Raw genomic sequence first — 21,283 nt, forward strand, 5'->3', positions numbered from 1 at the left:
GATTTATTTCGTCTGCAGCTGGTAATTTCTGTGCTTTGTGTTAACTTCTTTTTTCCCAAATGTTACGTTTATGATTTGCTTAAATTTTTGTGCTTAGTCGTTCTGATGTTATTTTTGGGTTAGTTTTTATTCGCTTTTTTAATTGCAAGCTTTTATAAATAAAAATTTTCGTATGTATTTATTAGATAATAAACACACATTTCAAGACCTGAATTACTTTGTGCTGAGTGGTAATTTGGGTGATATATTTTTAAGAATTTTCGAGAAAACAATAAACTGCTGTATATTTGTTTTTAGAGTCTAGACATAACTTCTTCTTCCTCTTCTTGATTGGCGTAATAACCGCTTATGCGATTTTGGTCGCGTCTAACAAAGTGCGCCAGTCGTTTCTTTTTTGTGCTAACCGGCGGTAGTTGGAAACACCAGGTGAAGCAAAGTCCTCCTACCGCATCGAATACTTTCAGAGCCAGAGCGTTTGTAGTCATTCACCCAGCCAACGAAACTGTGCAACAATTTTAAGGTCTTTGTCTGGAGGCGTAATGAACGTTTTTGCATTCTCAGGTAACATTTTTTTATATAAAAAGTTTTGCATATCTTAATGAGAGCCGGGGAACTATTTCCTATTTCCTATTTTAATTTTTTTTATTTTTTGCTTTCTTTTTATGTAGATTTGGCCTGAGAAGGCCTGTAGTAAATTTCCCGGCGAATAATTTTCTAGGACATTTAATTCTGTAAGAACTTTACAAATGAAGTTTTTATCCAACCTTCTCCAAAAAAGAGTCAGCATAATTTTTTTGTGATTTAAGGTTCCTTAAGAAGATTTTTTTCCACAGTTCCCATATACTTATTACATAAAAAACTGAAATAAATCAAAAATATGCATAGAGAATTCCTAATGGAACACTAATATTTTTTTTCTTTCAGTGGCCTTTTCTGTGTCCGAATTTACTTTCTTCATATATATCCAGTTTCGTGAAGATAGACTAAGGTATTTGAAAGTTTTTGTAAAGTTTTCGTAAAGCTTGAAGTAGATTTTCGCTTCTTTATTGTTTTATTCTTTTCAAAAACGTAGAAATAATTAGATTTTTTGCTTTCGTTTTCCATTATTGGTTTTTCAGTTCAAAGCCTTGATATCTATTTGCTTTTCCACATATCTTACTTAAACACTCACTGTTAATAACAGCTGTATTGATCGCCTTAATTGTGTGTAATTTTGCTAATTATCTGGTGTTTTTAGCCGGTTAAGTTGTCGTTGCGTGTTTGAATATATTTACTTTAGCGGGCGCAATTTAATTTTGTTAAATATTTCTGTGTTGTTTGCTAATAGTATTCTTTAGCTAATTAGAGAAATCGTTCCCCACCTAGTGACCTTTATGAGGCTCCAAATATAGCGGGAAAGACTGCTCAATGCTGCTGGAATGTGGAAGTATTGGTGGCAGGAAAGAAGCTATCGAGTATATAAAAAAGTGTGTACTGAGCATGTTCGTGATTAGGAAATTTAAATGAGTCACGCGTATTTGTATTTTTGACTTATTTATAATCTACATAAGACACTTAGCAGACACACCTTGAAAGAGTAGTCTGATTATCATATATAATGGTCGATCCCAAGAACAAGTCAGAGCGACCCCTGAGGGTTTCTGTTCCCTGTGGTCCCGAGATTAAGTCTTCGGTAAGACCTTGTACCCAAAGACACTATCAGTTGAGCTTCCATATATACTGCTCAGGGACTGGTAACCCTAGATTTTAGTCGCCTTTTACGACAGTCATACCTTACCTCGGACAAATTCTGACCTCTGACCGGCTGGGGGGAGAAGGACCTACAGTCTTATGCAGCCTCCGAACGGCAGATGGTTTTTTATGAGAACATTTTTCATGGCAGAAATCCATTCGGAGGCTTGCCATTGTCTGCCGAGGTGCGAAAGCTATTAGAGGCAACTTTTGTTAACATTTGGTGTTTCATGCCTGTGGTTTCCACCCCGAAAACCACCGAATAGTAGTCACGCACCAGCCATTCGGCTACGGCGGCCGCTATATTAAATATTTGAAGTAATAATTTTCATTCGATAAGTTGTATTAATTTTGAAGTCGATTTCACAATTTCGCAATTGAAAAAGTCCTCATCACTATTTGTAACAAATTTTAGTAACTTACTTCACAAGCTTCTCTTGAGGACACTTTTATAATAGTAATTTAGTTGAGAAGCATCTCGCAACCCTTACAGGCCACTGGAAGATAAGATCATGCAGCCAGTCTTGAGCTTCTTTTCAATCCCATCTGCAGAAGCTGTCAGCCGGTCCAGGTCTAGCTACAGCAAGACTTTTCTCTTTCGGTAAGCCTTCCTTACAGCAAATGCTTACACTCAAAAAAAAACTTCTTCGGTTCAAGTTAAAACGACTATTGAAATGAGGAAATATGGGAATGATTTGGCGCCTATGAAAAGGCATCCTCTTTTCAGTATCTGATATTTTCTCAAAATGAAGAAAAAATGTTTACATGCTTTCGAGAAAAACTTTCCCGATTTAAGGAATTTGTTTTTATATTTGTAATAAATTTTATGTTTGAAATAGATAATATTTTGCTAAAAGAAAATAAAAATATTACTCATTTCAGAGTAAAATTTGCTGGAATTAGGGAAACTGTTATTTTGTTTCTAGTAAAAATTTACTAAAAGAAAAATAGCTTTTTTCTCAATTTTCTACCTGAATTTTCAGATTATGAAATGTTTTAAATATTGAATAAAAATGCAAAAAATTTGGTTTTAGTTTTTTATTTTTGCATTTGTAAGCATTGAGAACATTGCACGTGTACATCCATTCCAATTATTTCTTATTTTAAGTCTTATTTTGTTTTTTCAAATCATTTAAAATTGCACAATAGACCCATTTTTCTCGCGAGATTTCAAGGAAATGTTATAGAAATACTGCTGGACAAAAAGCCAAATGGACCCACATTCGGGCGGATGCTCAAGGTTAAGTACATGGAATGTTTTAAAACACACATCAATACACTTGATTATTACACTTGCAATAAAAATAATCCAATCCAATGGAACATATAATTGGCTGAAACGTACTTTTATCCATATAATTTGCATCTACCATTAATTTCAATTTTGACTGAAGTTCACTACTTGTCGGTGCCCACAGTAAGAAACTATTTCTTGAATCTGCAATAGTGTACTTGATGAAGTGTTTTTTTTTTGTCTGTTTGCATGTTCTATATGTTCGGCCAGTTGGAATTAAGACAGAGTGTAGAAGATAAAAAATGAGTCTTTTGCATCTGAAATTAGATTGTTAAAAAAAATGAGGGCTTAAGACATATTAAATACCAGCATTGATGCTTCCTTCTTTAACTGCCTCCAAGTAGTTAAGTTGTTTGAATCTTTAATGTAAATTTCTAGCAAAGGTGGAATCGCTTGGCAGAAGCTCTCCCATTTATCAAATAACAAATTTTGCTTTTCGGGGTACAGCTTCTTAAAATCCAGTTCTATCTAAGATAGGAATGAAGAACAATAAATTATTTTTTATGTAAATAAAACTCACGAATTATACCATTAAATGTCCAAAACTCTGCTTATACTGAGGCCATTCTTCTAAAATTGTATTTAAATTGGCATCTTTTTGTAGCATTTTTCGTCGCACAGCAAAAGTCGCTTCCCATTTTAGTTGAACTTCATCGAATGGTTCAACGTTATACTTTAACCATGATTTTTCTTGAATGCAATCTAAATGTAATTTTTTTATTAAATGAAGGTTACATTAAATGCAGATTATATTATTTAATAATCTCTCATTTAAAATTTAAATTAAACCAAAATATACTCATGAGTTAAGAAAGCCATATCGTCGTTGCGATTGCAAAACTGCATAAATCCAAACGAATTGACCAAAGAAACTGAAGTTTCACGTACATTCTTTTGCAGAATTACTATTTGTATATTGATCTCTGTCATAATATTAATAAATTATAAGTTCAGTGAAAAAATTGAGCTATACTTTTGTAAAAAATCAGTTTTCTCTTCCTTCACCACTTACATATGTAGTTTTGTATATTGGATATACGCGGTATTGCTTTCGGAACGACGATATATGTACCTATGTACATATATACCTGTTACGCAAGAATTAATCTCCGTTCCTTTTGTTGTTGGTTCTACATCTCTTTTGGAAATAAGAACATCCCGTCTAAGTTTCAATAACACACTGTGGTACTTAGCATACAGAGATCCACCTGGCTTTTTTCCTTTCTTATGAATGTAATATATATCCTGTGTAAATGAAATCGAGGTTAGAAAACTTTTTTTTAATAAAAATTTTAGGTTGTGATCAGACTTTAGATTCACTCGTAAATAAATCCACAATTTTATTGGCGAAAGCTTCAAATATTTTAGGGTTTGGATGTACTTCAGCAGAAATAAAATAATTTGCAACTGTTGCAGCTAGAAGTTTCCTATACTTTGGAGTGAGACACTTTTTTTGCGCATAGTATTTCAGGATTTGTGATCCACCCGCCGACTTACTGAGTATTGCTTCAAAAGATTCCTTATATGAAGTACAGAAATGTAATAATGTATAAAATAAATAAATAACTAAAGTAAAAGTAATAAAAAAAACATTTACCTCGCCACAATATTCATTTGCCAATAAAGCGCATGCCTCAGTGTGAATGGCTTGTGTTTTTATTCCCTAGTGAAGTAAAACGAAGATTATGAGTTTTTGCATGCATATCTGTATGTGTGTATATGCACAAAATAACAAAATACCTGTTGCGCTTGCCAATTGAGCAGATTATGCTCAAAAATTACCCTTGGTCCAAACTGCGATGTGTCGATCAATGTATCCAAATGGCTTGGCTTTAGGAGCTTCAATGATTCCTTAGTTAGACCGCTTTCTATAATTGAAATGATTAGCAATAACTAAAATGAGCAAAATAAAATATCCATAAACTTACCAATAAACACGTTCAAAAACGGTTCGCCTTCCAACTCAATTAAAATTTCTATTAATTCATCCATTGCACGACAAAATATATAATCACGAAGAAAAAAAAACAATCAACTACGTATGTTCGTAAAAGCAATGAGCATTCGATAAGATAATTGTAAGTAAAGTAAAAAATAACAAAGAAGAATGTAACATCAAAATGAGGACTACGGGTTTATGTTTCAAACACATTTATAGTCATTTAAAAGAAAAAATACTCAAAAGCGATAAAATTTAATGAATTTGGAAGAGTTCAAAATAAAGAATAGTTTTCTTTATTTTAGGGAGGGAATTTTTTCTGAGTGTAGTGCTTTTAATGCTGCTTGACTGTTCGAGTATATCGCTATGTGGCACCCTTGTTGCCCCTTATATGATTTATTCTCGCACAGATTGAAATTGCTTGAAATTCAGCCTGAAAGACGCTAGGCCATTTGCCCGTTGGTTCGGAGACTTTCATGTTTGAACCATAGATGCTCGCACCGGCTCCAGTATTTGTTTTCGAAACGTCTGTGAATCATTCGAGACTTCGACCCGAGGCGCTTTGACTTGCTATAGATTTACGTCTGCGATTATGATTTTAAACCTACGGTTAAAAACACATTTTGGAATCATATTCTGATCTCTGTTCAGATACTTGTATGCCCAAAGGCAGCAAGATCTTGGACACTTTTATAACATGACGAAAATTTTCCAAATGCTTGAAAGTTAATAATCGCTTGGTGCTAAGCTAAGCAGCTGATGCGTTGAAATCTCCAATCCAAGCTCTCGGAACTTACGGCGCTTTGTAAGAGATGTATGTGTTCTGGCCTTACCTTGCCCGGGCGCAGCACTATTTTTCTTCATAATGAATGATTTCCTTGCAATCGGGTCAAACCACATACAAACCTTCTTGGTCATGAACTCAGGCTTGGCGATCGCTTGCTCGAACCTTTTTTTATCGACTTTTTTGGATACCCCCTCTTTGACGCCTTATTGCCAGATTGTAGACAGCCGCTGTAGACAAATGGGTTAGTGCGTGACACCGTTCGTTGACTAAATAAAATACGTGCCATTTTGATCGATAATTTTTTTAGCTTTCCGGTTATTACCATTTTGTTATTTCATTGTTTTTCTGCGGTTTCTGAGCGAAAAACTGGTTCAAGTGCCTTTCGCATGCCTCTGTTCTTTACTTATGAATTCAACTGTTCCGTTAGGGCAGTTTTATAGAGACCAAGACAAGGGTGCGGGTTAATGAAATACTTGAAGAGTCGATGAGTTTCAGACTTAAAATAGCTTAAAATGATCGGGTTTAACAGATTAAGTGGATTTTGAATGGTTTTTTGGCCAAACTCTTCCGTACTGGAATGCAGCCGACCTCATATTTGGATTTAGTGACCATAAAAACAGGCTGATTTTTTTTTATTTTGTGTGGCATGACACTCACACTGCTTGGCTTGCGAGTAAACAAAAATCTCTTTTCATTCCACCTTTCAATTTGAAAGTTTTACTTTGCTACTTAGTAATCGAGCCATTCAGTGCCCAGTGCCAATGCCAGTCACCACCTGAAGTTTGTTTTCTCTACTAAACGAGATTCTCCACACGGCAAACCACTTTTACTTCTTGTTGTGCCCATTAAAATAATAACATGTGAAAAAATTAAGAAACTCTAAAACAATAATAAAGAATTAACTATAAAATAAACGTTAAGTAAATTTGTGGTACCACTTGTAAACATGGCGCACAAATGTCTTGCTAACCTGTTCAGGGCAATTAACAAAATCGCTTTTTCCCACTTCGACAGCCACAGACAACAAAGGAAGCCGGTGTAAAGCGCAAAAAATAAAGAATATGGATGCGAAAAAAATACAAAGACCTACAAAAATGCCAGCGTCTTGAGGAGGCCACGCGAGAATGAAACGAAAAAAATACAAAAATAAAGTCTGAAAAAATGGAAAAAAGAACTGTAAAAAAAGAGGGGTTTGTGCTAAAAAAGCCATAATCAGACATCTATTTACTACATTCTCGGTACACTACTTCTCCACTTCAATTTCTGTGAGATGCTGCGGAGGATAAAAGATAAGCCCGTGCATTAAATCAGAAATGTACTAGTATGCATGGCTATGTGTCTGTATCCAGTAGGGAAATCCACTACCGTCGAACTGGTGTCCCTCTAGGGAATTTATGTAGAATATGGCTTGTCACGTTTCATAACTTTTCCACATATTTCAGTATAACTTGTATGTGCAAATTCGAGCCTGTACTTTGCATGAAAGAAAGGTGTACTCATCGGATGAAAGGATTTTATATGGATCTTCCACGGTCGTTCCGATAATATTTTGATTTTATAGTGAAGATGAGAAACAAAAGTATATGATAAAGTTATTCTCACCTTTTTATCGCTGAAACGATCCTTGTCCTCTGACTTTCTATTTCGGAGTGAATTTAAATTTAAATTTTACAAGGAAATTAACCTCGCCGAACAGCGTTTAACAGAATTAACGTTTTAACTGTTCGGTGGGAAATGCCTAGGTTAACGGCCTTAATGTTGAAGCGACAGGAAACGGTTGCTCGCAACAGTTGGAACGGTAGGCGCTATTAACACTAGGGTGGCTAAAACTTTATAGGATTTTAGGGTGTGGCCTAAACAAAAAAATCTCTGGTATTTCATAGTCACTTGAAACTTGCACTTCGTTATATTAATATTCAATGAGCTATAAAACTGTATACCCAGAAAAATTTATAAAATTTTGAACAACATTGAAACTTTTACCGCAGATTGCTGCATAGCCATTTGCGCAGGATTGGAAAATGGTCCAATGACGCCTGCTGTTACTCCATACTGTTACTCCCATACTCCAACGTACTTTCTTGTCGAATGTGGCGAAGAAGGTTGAGACATCTCGGCGGCCGTAAGGAAGGCTCATACGCTCAGCCCAACCCAGCTCTATCTTAGGTTTATTAAGAGAACTGGGCTTGGATGAGGTACTGTGATGAATAGAGAGCCTAAAAGACCATGAGGCCGAGTGACAAACCCCATTTTCATGCATTCAAGTATTTTACGCACTCATATCACACCCAAGTGAAATAATGATCATATCGGACTATTCATGCCTGATTGCAATAATGTTCAAAATTGCTTTATGAATCATTCAGGCTTTGATATATGGATGTTTTTGGTATTTCTTACCTTATTTTGTCTCCCAAAGGTGGAAAAGGAACAAATGAAGAAAAACTGTGTTAGCTTTTTGTGACATGAACTTTATATAATACTATATATAACCTCTATGACTTTGCTTGAAGTACAACTTGAAAATATGTTTCTTGGAACTAGGAACTATGATTTTGTGGAGTATTTGACTTGAGGCTGGTCTCTTGCCAGCGTCCAAAAAAAATCTCCCGACATTGATCATGAATTTCACCTTCAAGACTGGTCAAGACTGATGAAAACAGTCTTTTCTCAAATAAGTATTGCTTAAGCGCCTAAAACTCCCTAATGAATGGCTAAACGTCAGGCTCAATCTCCGTCTAGCCAAAGCAAGACATTTACATCAAAATCGCCAAATGTCTTAGCATCCTCATCCTGTTGTTAGGAAACCAGTGCCACTTTTTTAAAAGCTATAAGAACCACTTTCCGAAGCTCAACTTGTTTCTGTTGCTTAAACTTGCCACATTAACAAATCCAAATTCGTTAGGCAAAAAAATTATGCGAAGAAAATTTACATTATTTCCATATTTGCATTGACTTTTTTTTAACTATTAAATCTATTATCTATTACCTTTTAATTCTCATTTTTTCTCAAATGGTTTAAAACTCTTTTATGGTCGATTTTTAGTTGCTGGGTGATGCTATGACTACCAACATGTCGGTCAACTTCGATTATTCCCTTCTGCCTGAAGGGAATGGACGAAACCAAAATTGCTCTTAATTAGCTCTTCGGCAGACACGATAAATACCGGTTACAATTTTAACGGCTGCCTTTTTCGCCTTTATCAAATAAATTGCCCGAATTTTCTCTTTGTTGACTTCCATTGTTAACACCCTGTAACTCGCAGCTGAATAGAACAAACAAAAAACAGCAAACGATGTTTTTTAGTGCGAAATGTCACCTTGACAATGGGCATAAGTATCGAAAAAATTTCCTAAATTAATATGGCATATGTCGCAACACAGGTTTTCCCTGCAGGGCATGCAACGCATGGTTGACCACATCCATTGTAGTCATTGAGCGCCATCACCTGCTCAAGTGGCGAGCAGATCGAGACATTCAAGTGTCTACTCATCGTTCGGGCCTTGACTGCTTGGCAATTGCCCTTATTCTTATGGATTGCTCACTTTCTGTCCTCTACCTTTGGCTTCTCTTTGGTTAAGCTTGCATTGTTATTGCTTTTCTTGTTGTTATTGCCATATTATTTTCTTTATCCCATTTTTCATGCCTCACCTCACATTCCAGTGTTGCTTTTTCACGTTGTAGACGCTATGTATGTATGTGTATAGGTTGGAACCCCTTAGACTAAGCGCTGTGCTGCTGCATTGTTGTTTGGTTTTGGTTTAATACTCGCATTGTTGTTTTCCTTGTGACTTCACTTCCACTAACTCGCTCTCTTTCTTCCAGATCGTTATCATTGTTGTGCTTGTATCATAATTATTAGCGTGTCTGCTTCTTAGGCGCATAGTTTTTTTATTGGCTTCTTGACGTGATTTTTTTGTTCTTTTTATTTCGGTGCTTTTCGGTTTTTGTTTTACATTGACCTTTGTTTACTTTTTTTATTCTTTTTTACAATATTTGTTTTCCTTTAATTCTTTATTTATTCTACAAAAATATTTAGTACTCACTTTTTCTCTCAATTCTCCAGCAGACTTTCACACATACTGCTATTTGTTTCCAAAAATAGTTCATCCGATTCGTATCTTAGTTCGCTGTAGTCACGAGAGAAACTTGACTGCTCATTTTCTTAAGCTTAATTTTCTTCTTCACAGCGTCCAACCAACTTTATTTTCTTTTATTTGTTGCTATTTGATTTAAGTTGGCTGGGAAATAAAAATAGAAATCAATTTTGTTTTCATTTTCCGGCACAAGTAAATACTTACCCACTAACAATGCACAACGTTTGTTTTTTTAATGCCTCATCACGCTTCGCCCATGTATAAGTAAATACAGTTGAACTTTACTCACTTTGTTGTTAATAAATTTGTACAGGAAATATTTTCGACATGGCTGGGATTTTGTGTGTTTGATTGCAAACATTTGAGTCTCATTGATATCCAGCAGATAATGTTATTATTTAATTTTTTTTCTTTTGCGTTGCCAATGAGTAGCAGAAAGTATAAAACTCTCACTTTAGCTTGAAAAATTTGCTTGCTTTTATATTTTGTTTTTATTTTTTTCGTAATTAATTTTCTACTAATGGTATTCATGGACCACAATTTTCGTTCGCTTTAACTCTAAACTTTTCCAAGTGCTCAACAAATTTTTGTCCTTTATTCCAAATAGACCGCGAGGCAGGATAGAGCCAAAACACAAAGTTACTAAAGATTAAAATTTTTTTTTTTTATTTTTAAAATCGAACTTATACCTAAGGCGAATCTATTAGAGGTGGTATCGGTAAATTAGAGGATTTGTTTTTTTCTTTTGACGTGTCCATGTGACTGTCAGCAAAGAATGAAACAAGGCGAATTCATTCTTTGTTTTCTACTTTGCCAATACTTTGCCGTGACGATCAAACGTACAAAACATTGTTGTTGGTCTAGTGCCACCATCTTTAGTAATGCGCGTTGCATATACCCAAGTAGTGGATTGAGTGATAGACTTTTCCTTTTTTCATTTATCGCAGCTATATGGAAAATATATGGGTAAAGCAATTTTTCATTATTCGACGTCGTTAGAAAATTATACCAGTTGCGAGTACTTACACGATCAAGAATTTGAATTCTTAAAGGCTTGATTGATACCGTTCAAGTACTTGTGCATCATGATTTTCCGACATAAGAAAAAAGGGGAAAAAATGGCTCATCGTCATAATTTAAAATGCTTTCTAAAGAATCATTTTTTGAAAGGTTCCATTGCCTAGGCACTGATAGTATTGATTGCAGGCAATATTCTAAACTGAGGACATAGTAATTCCTACAGCTGGGAAAATAATAAAAAATATCTCTCGTTTTTCCAATGTATTCCCTAGCACTAAGCCACTTGCGGCGGCCGCCGTAGCCGAATGGGTTGGTGCGTGACTACCATTCGCAATTCACAGAGAGAACGTCGGTTCGAATCTCGGTGAAACACCAAAATTAAGAAAAACATTTTTCTAATAGCGGTCGCTCCTCGGCAGGCAATGGCAAACCTCCGAGTGTATTTCTGTCATGAAAAAAGCTCCTCATAAAAATATCTGCCGTTCGGAGTTGGCTTAAAACTGTAGGTCCCTCCATTTGTGGAACAACATCAAGACGCACACCACAAATAGGAGGAGGAGCTCGGCCAAACACCCAAAAGGGGTGTACGCGCCAATTATACATATATACATATATATACGTATATAATCCACTTGCGATATCTCAGCACCAAAAAAAAACGTAAGTTCGTTTTATATTTAATAAATAAATACCTTATTTATTGACCTCTGAAAGCTATTTATTAATAATTTATTTTTATGTCTTTCAGGTCAGCTTTATATGCCTCAATCTCTAAATGGTGAGTAAAAAAATAAAAAAATGGTGGAATAAAATAGACATTCCGTTCTAAAAATAATAGAGATTTATACACTTCGCAATTTTTACTGCTTTTTTACGGACATTTTTATTTGTTGTTTAAACAAACCTTCGCAAAAAAATAAAAGTGAATTATGACCTTCACTGCTAATATTAAATCTAAAAACAATTAGCTGCTCAATAGCAATAGTTTTTCCTTAATTGTAATTTTAAAGTGGCCGTGTATCTACCCATGCAAAAAAAAGAAGAAAATAATAGCTGCCGTGATAATCATCAAGCCACAGAAATTTACATTTACATGCATAATAAACTTATCCGGTTAGTCTCGCAATTTTACTGCAATTTTATCGTGGCGAACCGTAGCCGAGTGCGATTATACGTGGCGTATTAGCTAGTAAACTGGGAGATTGAATACTCACTTCGGATAAGAAACTGATAAAAGTTTTTCCTACTGATTGTTCTTACTAGGCAATGCCACATGGCCCTCTATGGGTAGTCTGTTAGTTTGTCATTTGTTGTGTATGTCTTTCGCCAAACGGCTGTTGTTTAGGTTAGGTTAGATTAGGCTAAAGTGGTGCTCTCAAAAAGAGGCTACTTAGATGGATAGCCTCCATTAGGATACAATTGAAAAGAGGTAGATCAGAAGAAGTGGGTCTTTATGGATATGAAGAAATTGATGTCAACTTTTCATCCCTAAAAGTCTTAAAAGCCGTTAGTATCTCATTGAAAAAGCCCGATTTCTCTAACTGAAAAAATCTAATTAACGGAAGGAGAAAAACTTAACTTCATCACAGCATTGTGATACGGCTAACCAGCTTTTATTAAATTTGTTGAGCTTATTGGTTTAGGAAACTCGAAGAAAGAGCCGCTCTTATGAGAAGAGGTTAATGCAATGCATAGCTTCAATACATGTCGGACATGTCGGAGACTTGTTTTTTCTTCATGACATTTCTCTAATTTCCCTAATCTAATTAAATGTAATGTTTATAATTTTTTTAATTAGTTCAATAATTCACTCAGATTTGTTTAGCTTTACTTTTTTTAACATCTGGTTGCATTGCCCCCGATTGCGGTTATTGTTGGTGTTCTTCTCCTTTCAGCAGTCAAATATTTCTCTCGCTACTGCTTTGAATATAAAAAAGCACTAAAAACGCCCATTTAAAGAGAATAAAATACCAAATTTTTATTGAATTACTTAAAGAACTTTGTATGCGTGACAAATTGTATTTAAAATATGCGTTTTTTAAATAAATGTGATATGGTTATGTACAATTTAATTTATGAGTTTTTGTTAAGAGAAATTCTTGTGTTAAGGGAACGACTTTTTTGCTATATTTGGGGTTATGTAACTAGGTAAGGTACTCTTTTAGTAAAAATGCTGTTATATATTAGTTTCTTCAGTAGTATTTCCTTGCTTATTTTTACTATAAATACACCTCTTGATGCTCTATGTCCCACTAAGGATTGAGGACCGGAAGAAACAATTACACCTCTATGGTTTTAATTCGCATTCAGTAAGTTCAAACGCTTTTTAAAATGTATAAAAAGGTTTTCAATCTTAAAAAGAGTTGAGAGAAGAAGATTTAATATTCTTGCATAACCTTAAAAGGAACAAAAAATTAAATTTCAAAATATCAAATTTTATAAGAAGCAACAAATTTTCATTAGCACTAAAATCTTCTCTTTTTTAACCTTCCTTTGTTTAATAATACAGTTTTTTTTAACTTACAGTTTTGGTAGCTTTAAATTAAAAATAAGAAACAAACACCAAATTTAAAAATTGTCGCATTTTTCGCACTAAATTTATTGCGAAGAACAAATGGTTGGCAACACTGCATAACTCGGCCAATGTGACGTCACACACTCTCTGATGGGCGCAATTTTGTTTCTATCATTCCTGCATTTTTTATACTTTTGGTTAGTGATTCCACACCAGATAAACATTGATTGTGTACTTTTTGAACGAAAATTGGGCATTTTGCAGTTTCCACACCAACACACCACACGCACACATATAGACTGACAATAAAAATAAGCACAATCAGGCCTTGTTTATAGGCCTTCGACCATTTTAATAAGGTAATTATGTGTAGGTATTAAAAGTAATACTTACCTATATCTAGAAACTTGTATATGAAGCTATCCTTATACCAGGTTTGAACAGTTTAATTCAGTTAATATACAAACAAATTAGCAGAGAGAAATTTTAATTTTTTGTACGTTAAAAAAATGTCTGTAAAATATCACAATTGAATTATCTGCTCCTCCTGACTTGGGAAGTTGAAAACTCATTGTCCACGACGCATCCTTGAACCCATTTATACTTGTCTGTTTGTATATTGCAACTATCTAGTTGCCAACTGTCAAATTGCATTTGCTTGTAGAATGAATTAAATTATTAATTCTAGTTGACTAACAACAGAAAAAAAGCTTTAACAAAAAAAAAAACAATAACAAAACCAAAAAGTGGGAAAATAACTTTTGCTTTATTAGCAAAAAAAAAAAGAAGAAAAATACTAGAAAGAAAGGCGGAAACATACCACGCAAGTTCCCAAATTACTTGAACCAAATACAAGGCATTAGCAGCAATACTTTCACTGCTGCTTTCATTTAGGCAAAACCAAAAAAAAAAAAAAAAAATAAGAAAAACCGAAAATTCAAACGCCAACATTTTAGAGTGGCAAAATGGGGAGTTACTCGGAAGCGCTTGCAGCAACAAATTGTCGACAAAATGCTGCTTTGCCTGCGCTACAGTAAATTTATCATAATTTTGTCGATCAAGATTAATGAAAATGCACGTAATTGTATAGTTGCAACAGGATTACGTTGTTCAGTGCAAGCACAAAAAATACTAATTGCGGAAGAGTGAAGTAAATTTGCCAGGCATAAAATAATTACACAATTAAAAAAGTGCGGAAACCATAAGCGGTTGGTATAGTTTAAATGACTTTAATTTTGGTGTATCAAAGACTTACCGTATTATTAGTATTAACGCTCTCTTTCCTGCAGTTTTATGCCGCTGGTTGCTATGAGAAATGTTTGAATGTAAGGAAAGACAATCGGTGACTGCCAAATCATTCAATATTTTATGCCCACAGAGGTGGTGGCATCCAACTCCAAACACTCTTGGCTGCAGTTTATAGTATATTTACATAAATACATATGTATGTAATCCCACCTTTTTCCGCCTCATTTGTTAGTTGAGCATTAATATGTGAGGAGATGCATCCGGCGACAAAAGGACATCCGCACATCAACATTTTGACCAGTTTTGACGATTTTTCTGGCGTTTGTTCTGAATGTTCATTATTTCTGTATAAGAGTATAGCGGATTATCTAACGATTTATATCCAAAGTGCAAACTTTACAAAATTATAATACATAATTATAAAATTTACAAATTATAAAAATGGAAATGATAACTAATACTTAACCATGACTTCTCTAACTGGAGGTTTAGCTCGCATTTAATTCCTAAAAACGACCCATAAGCCGCTCGTCATATGTTTTGAAAGCTTTCGAGAGCCTAGTTGTAATGCTCAGCGCTGGATTATCTATCGCTGTTTATAACGTTTATATTAATAAGAGCTCTACGAAGTCTGCCTTTGGCGCCTCCTGAATATAAATTTTTATTTATTCAAGCTCAACCTCAAGCCCATCCGAAGACGTAGATTATCTGATTCGATTTGGTAGCGGGATTTTAAATGAATGAATCTTCTTCTGGTGAAGCCGGAAGTTCAGACCCATATATTTTTGAGCTTGATGCAGTTATTCTTCTTAATTGGGGCGATAACCGCTTATGCGATTTTGGCCGGGCTTAACAAAGTGCGCCAGTCGTTTCTTTCCCATGCTAACCGGCGCTAGTTGGACACACCAAGGAAAGCCAAGTCCTTCTCGACCTAATCTTTCCAACGCAGAGGCCTTCCTCTTCCTTGTATCAATTCGGACGACATGACATAGCCAACGTAGCCGATGGATCTTTATTCACTGAGCTATGTCTATGGCCCTTATTATGAGCAACATTCGATCTTCGACTGTAGTCGAAAGTGCTGATCGAACGAATTTTCATTTGGTATTATGGTGCTCATTCGCTGCAGAATAGGACTATTGTGAATTTCGATCGCTCGACGCATTTACAATAGATAATTTTTTCTCAGCTGATACAGCAAATCAAAATAAAAGAACAACCGATTGTGTTGAAATTCTTTGCTAACAACATTTTTAAAAGTTAAAAAAGGTATTTTTTGTGAAAATGAGTACAACGGAGTTGTGGTTCGACGATTCATCGGACGATGAAAGATTAGTGGAACTAGCTAGAAGTAGAAAACAGTTGAGGGGCGCATCCAACCCCCTAGAAATGGCTTCCACTGAGTAAGTTTAGACTTCTCAAAATGTGTTGACGTACTTAAGATTACAGAAATTTCCTTACAGATTTTTATAGAACTTTAGATTATCTAAAGAGGCGTTTATGAACCTACTGTCCAGTACAGAAAACCAGTTGCAGCAGTGCACCCGAGCCAAATCCATTCCAAATATGTTAAAGCTAGCCACAGTTCTGCGATTTTGTGCTCAGGGATCGTACCAATTGAGTATTGGTAATGAAGGTATGCTAGGACTTGCTCAACCCACTGTGTACGATGATGCTGATGATATTGAAGTGGAGTCAAATAACGGAGAAGTAGAAAACATAAGAAATGAAATTTTGAGAATATTATAGAAAAATCTAAAAAGTATTAAATAGAAACCTTTACGCCACAGTTTCTGTTTTATTTTTGTTATAAATTTTCTTTATTCAATTATTCGTCATTCGAAAAAAATATGTATTTCAGTACCTCTACGTACATATTTCAGCCCATACCTGCCAAGGGAAAATAAAAATGTATTTCTATAAACATCACAAAAAAAAAACATTATTAAGCTTAATCCATTTTGCTGCCGTTCTCACTGGTGGTCCCAAGCAATTCAGCTCCGTTGTACAATAAATTCCTCCCATTTTTTTGCTGCTTGAGCTTTGGTGCAAATCCCTTTTGCGAATTGTGGACTCGCCTTACTAATTGTTGTTTGGTACTCACGACTTTCGACCTGCATAAAATTAACAAAATTAGTATATATTTATTATTTGGTTACTATAAAACCATAAATAATCGCAAACAACTTACACTTTAACAAGTTTTCCCTCAATACGCTATACAATCGAAAGCAAAATTGCATTCGACTCTAAATTCGGTAAACAACGAAAATTTCGATAGGGTTGCACCGCTCATAATACCAAATTGACATTCGATTTTCGATCTTCGACAACCAGCGAATATTGAAGATCGAATGTAACTCATAATAGGGGCCTATGTCATCGTAAAGTACGTCCAAAGTACGAATTGTTGGCAAACCAAAACGAAATATTACTTTAACGGGCATTCATTACATTTTCAGCATTTCTTCTCAGATATATGGGCCTTCTCAGAACTTTCTCAGTCCCTATTCTATATATTCCTCCTTCACATTCAAGTATAAACTAAAAATTTTGTTTTAAAATTCTTCATATTCAAATGGCATATCAAGCTTTATTCCTTTAATGTTATGCACATTCCATAGTCGACAGCAATTAAATTCAATTTATGCTAATCACGTCGCTTTCCAAGTCAACTCATCGCGTCTGCAGCTCTCATTGATCTTCTCATCTATACTAATATTATAAAGAGGAAAACTTTGTTTGTTTGTTTGTAACGAATAGGCTCAAAAACTACTGGACCGATTTTAAAAATTCTTTCACCATTCGAAAACTACATTATCCAAGAGTAACATGGATTACATTTTATTTTGGAAAAAAATAGGGTTCCGTAAGATATTTGGATTTTTCGGACACAAACTGAAAAAAATCTTATATATATAAATAAAGTCAACTTTTTGTGTGTGTTCGCTAACCGGCCGTGTCTGCACCGAATTAAACCAAACTTACACACATTGTTAAGAAGGTATTGAAGATGGCTTCCGTATAGTTTGGATACCTATTGGTGGATAGGGCTCGAGATATAGGTCAAAACGTGGACCCGGGTAACCTTCGGATGTGTATGTACAATATGGGTATCAAATTGAAGCTGTTGGTGAATGCTTTAGTACAGAGTATTTTTCATGCCACTCCGTGACTGGGGTCTCGAGATATAGGTCAAAACGTGGACCCGGGTAACCTTTGGTTGTGTATGTACAATATGGGTATCAAATGAAAGCTGTTGATAAGTGCTTTAATACGGGGTAATTTTCATACCTATTGATGACTAGGGTCTGGAAATATATGCCAAAACGTGGACCTGCCGTGTTTTTGCACCGAATTAAACCAAACTTACCCACATTGTTAAGGAGGTATTGAAGACGGTTTCCGTATAGTTTGGATACCTATTGGTAGATAGGGTCTCGAGATATAGGTCAAAACGTGGACCCGGGTAACCTTCGCATGTGTATGTACAATATGGGTATCAAATGGAAGCTGTTGGTGAATGCTTTAGTTCAGAGTATTTCCATCCGCTCCGTGACTAGGGTCTCGAAATAGAGACCAAAACGTGGACCCTAGAATGTGTTTGTACAATATGGATATTAAATGAAAGCTGTTGATAAGTGCTTTAATACGGGGTAATTTTCATACCTATTGATGACTAAGGTCTCGAAATATATGCCAAAACGTGGACCCGCCGTGTCTTTGAACCGAATTAAACCAAACTTACACACATTGTTAAGTAGGTATTGAAGATGATTTCCGTATAGTTTGAATACCTATTGGTGGATAGGGCTCGAGATATAGGTCAAAACGTGGACCCGGGTAACCTTCGGATGTGTATGTACAATATGGGTATCAAATTGAAGCTGTTGGTGAATGCTTTAGTACAGAGTATTTTTCATGCCACTCCGTGACTGGGGTCTCGAGATATAGGTCAAAACGTGGACCCGGGTAACCTTTGGTTGTGTATGTACAATATGGGTATCAAATGAAAGCTGTTGATAAGTGCTTTAATACGGGGTAATTTTCATACCTATTGATGACTAGGGTCTCGAAAACCAAACTTATGCACATTGTTAAGTAAGTATTGAAAATGGGTTTCTCAAAGTTTGGTTGTAATTCGGAGCAGTGGCAACGGGTACAGCGTTCTTTTGAACCAGCCATAATGTCGCTTACTTTTTTAACGCTTGGGACGGAACTGAACTGTCAAATTGACAGTGTGAGTTACAATGTGTCAATATTTCTTTCTGATTTGGATGCCATAAGGAAAAAACGTAAGTGCAACATGTAAAAATTGTTTGTGAATTTTTTTGGAGTGGATTTTGGAACAGTGAATAATTTCTTACGAAATTTGAGAATTTAATGTGAAATCCGAATGAAATTATTATGTGTTCGTGGAAAAAACAATTTTTTTCGTTTTTTTTTTTTTTGAAAAATATAAATGGATAATGGTTAAAAAGCTCCAATGCTTAATAAAACATATAAATTGAAACGAAAAATTCATAGATGATCAGGAAAAAAAACTTTAAAAACAATCTTCTTTTTTCCTGATTTTCAATTTATATTTTATATTTACTCAAAAACAAATAGAAAAACAAAAATATTGTTTATGCCAAAGCGCTTGAATAAAGAATAAAGAAATAAATAATATGAAAACCATATATTTTCTGTTCTAAACCATATCTATTCTATTTTAGTGTGCCCAGCGAAGGGGGCCGGGTATGCTAGTTTTTTAAATAAAGGAAATACTAGTGTACGAGTATTATCGATGCCATATTGCCCCATTTGTGGAGCAACATCAAGGCGCACACCACAAATAGGAGGAGGAGCTCGGCCAAACACCCAAAAAGGGTGTACGCGCCAATTATACATATATACTTATGTATATGTATATATTATATATTGCCCCTTTCTCTTCGAGTTAGAACGCTACATACATACATAATTTTGTTGCATGCTTTATAGCCAGTTCACTTACATAATGACTTGATACGTGAATACGATAGAAATGCTTTCATCATAGACTATGTTTTAATTTACATAAAAAGTTCATACCAAAGTCGTATACGCTCTTTTATTGCTGCTACCAATAACTTTGTAATCGACAAAAAAGTAATGAGTAACCAGTGGGGAAAAGCCGAACTACGCAGTAAATATTTTGCATAGTTCTTAACTGGTACATATGTATATGATGAAAAAAGGCATACTAGTTCTGGAGTAATCCCAATTGTACCAGTTGTAAAATGGTTAATTGGAGCTGTAAGCAAAACACATTTTCTTCTACTACTGTAATCAATACTGTTTCGAGTGATGAGGATTATATGCAAGCATGATAAATTACAAGCTTTGGCCATCCAAAGCAAAATTGTGAGAGTAACTTCGACTGCCAGGTCAACGGGGATTCGGCAGCACAATTCTGTTCACTCATTTCACAGGTATTCACACACTAGTCAAATCACTTGTTGTTCCGACGGCAACACAATCTAAGTTTTTTCGTAAAGAAACCGCTTATATCAGCCAATCAGCTAATTCGTGTAAAATTCGCTGAGAGACGGATAACGGTCTGATGTTGGTCATATCTCTACATTCTGCATTTGTGGATTATATGAGGATATACATATATTACGAGCATACATACATACATCCTTTTCTTATCTACTATGAATGAGCTCACTAACTGGTTTTTTGCTGATGCAGTGACTGACTAGTTCATTAATTAGTATAAAACAGATGCAGAACCTTACTAGTTGGTTGATTGGTATACGACTGATTCACAGGCTGGAAATTGTTATTAATGAATACCAGTTGCTAGCGTTGAAAAAAGATAAAAGGCGAACTACAAGGTGGCACAAAATTAATCATCCACTTTTGTTTTTGAATCACTTTTTTCCTAAATAAAAAATAAGTTATTTTGAGTGGTGAAAATCTTGACTTTGACATTTACGCGCTTCATTTTTTGTCTGTTTGTATACTGCAGCTGTCTAGTTCACGACATGCGTCATCATTTGTTAAAAGTATAAATCTTCCGAAAGGGTGATTAACTTTGTGCCACTTTGTATATCAGCTGCAAAGCAAACTGGTTGTAAGGTATGTAATACGGAACTAGTCGGCTTATCTATAAAGTATGTATGGATATTTTTCTTTCACAACAGACTGTTTGTTTAGCATATCGCTCCTTTAGTTGTGTCCCCATATTGAGTTTCGATTCCTGTCACTGATTGTTACAGCTCATCGGTCACCACTACGACGACGACTTTTACTTCTTGTTGCTTTGCGCATTAGCAGCTAACTTTATTTGGCCCAGGTTGTTGTTGCCGCTGAATGTCGCCGCTGGTGATGCTTGATTGGTTTGCCGGGCTCCAATGATTCCGAGCTTGCGGGCGACATCAACAATTTTTTTCACATGTATATTCACACGTATATATGTACATACATACATGTACACACATACATGCACTGTACGTATTTATGTGCCTAGAAAAAGTGCGTTTTATTTTGCCAAAGCAATTTGATATGTCAACAATAGCGTTTTTTGTTTTTGTTTTTTAATATATGTATTTCATTTGTTTATTAACTACTATCTTCGTTTTGCTGTTTTGCGCATTGCTAATAGCTATGATTTTTTATTGA

General features: G+C 35.1%; 2 protein-coding genes across 6 annotated transcripts in view; one reads left to right on the plus strand and one right to left on the minus strand.

Annotated features, from left to right (window-relative positions):
* LOC129235674 (uncharacterized) overlaps positions 1–21,283 on the plus strand; it is a 206,045-nt gene that overhangs the window by 88,583 nt on the left and 96,179 nt on the right. For 3 of the 5 annotated variants that reach the window (XM_054869653.1, XM_054869655.1, XM_054869654.1), the window contains one exon: positions 11,618–11,647. The gene's annotated coding sequence lies outside the window, so the exon portion shown is untranslated. Of the gene's footprint in view, positions 1–924; positions 989–11,617; positions 11,648–21,283 lie in introns of all 5 variants that reach the window. The other 2 variants (XM_054869652.1, XM_054869651.1) reach the window with 1 other exon arrangement.
* LOC129235629 (uncharacterized) lies at positions 4,329–5,057 on the minus strand. Its single transcript, XM_054869573.1, has 4 exons — positions 4,954–5,057; positions 4,766–4,893; positions 4,623–4,688; positions 4,329–4,544 (listed from the first exon to the last, which is right to left on the minus strand). The coding sequence occupies exons 1-4, from the start codon at positions 5,015–5,017 to the stop codon at positions 4,329–4,331; spliced, it is 474 nt and encodes a 157-aa protein (XP_054725548.1). The 5' UTR covers positions 5,018–5,057.

This window comes from Anastrepha obliqua, chromosome 1, assembly GCF_027943255.1.
Source record: "Anastrepha obliqua isolate idAnaObli1 chromosome 1, idAnaObli1_1.0, whole genome shotgun sequence".
NCBI classification, from domain to species: domain Eukaryota; kingdom Metazoa; phylum Arthropoda; class Insecta; order Diptera; family Tephritidae; genus Anastrepha; species Anastrepha obliqua.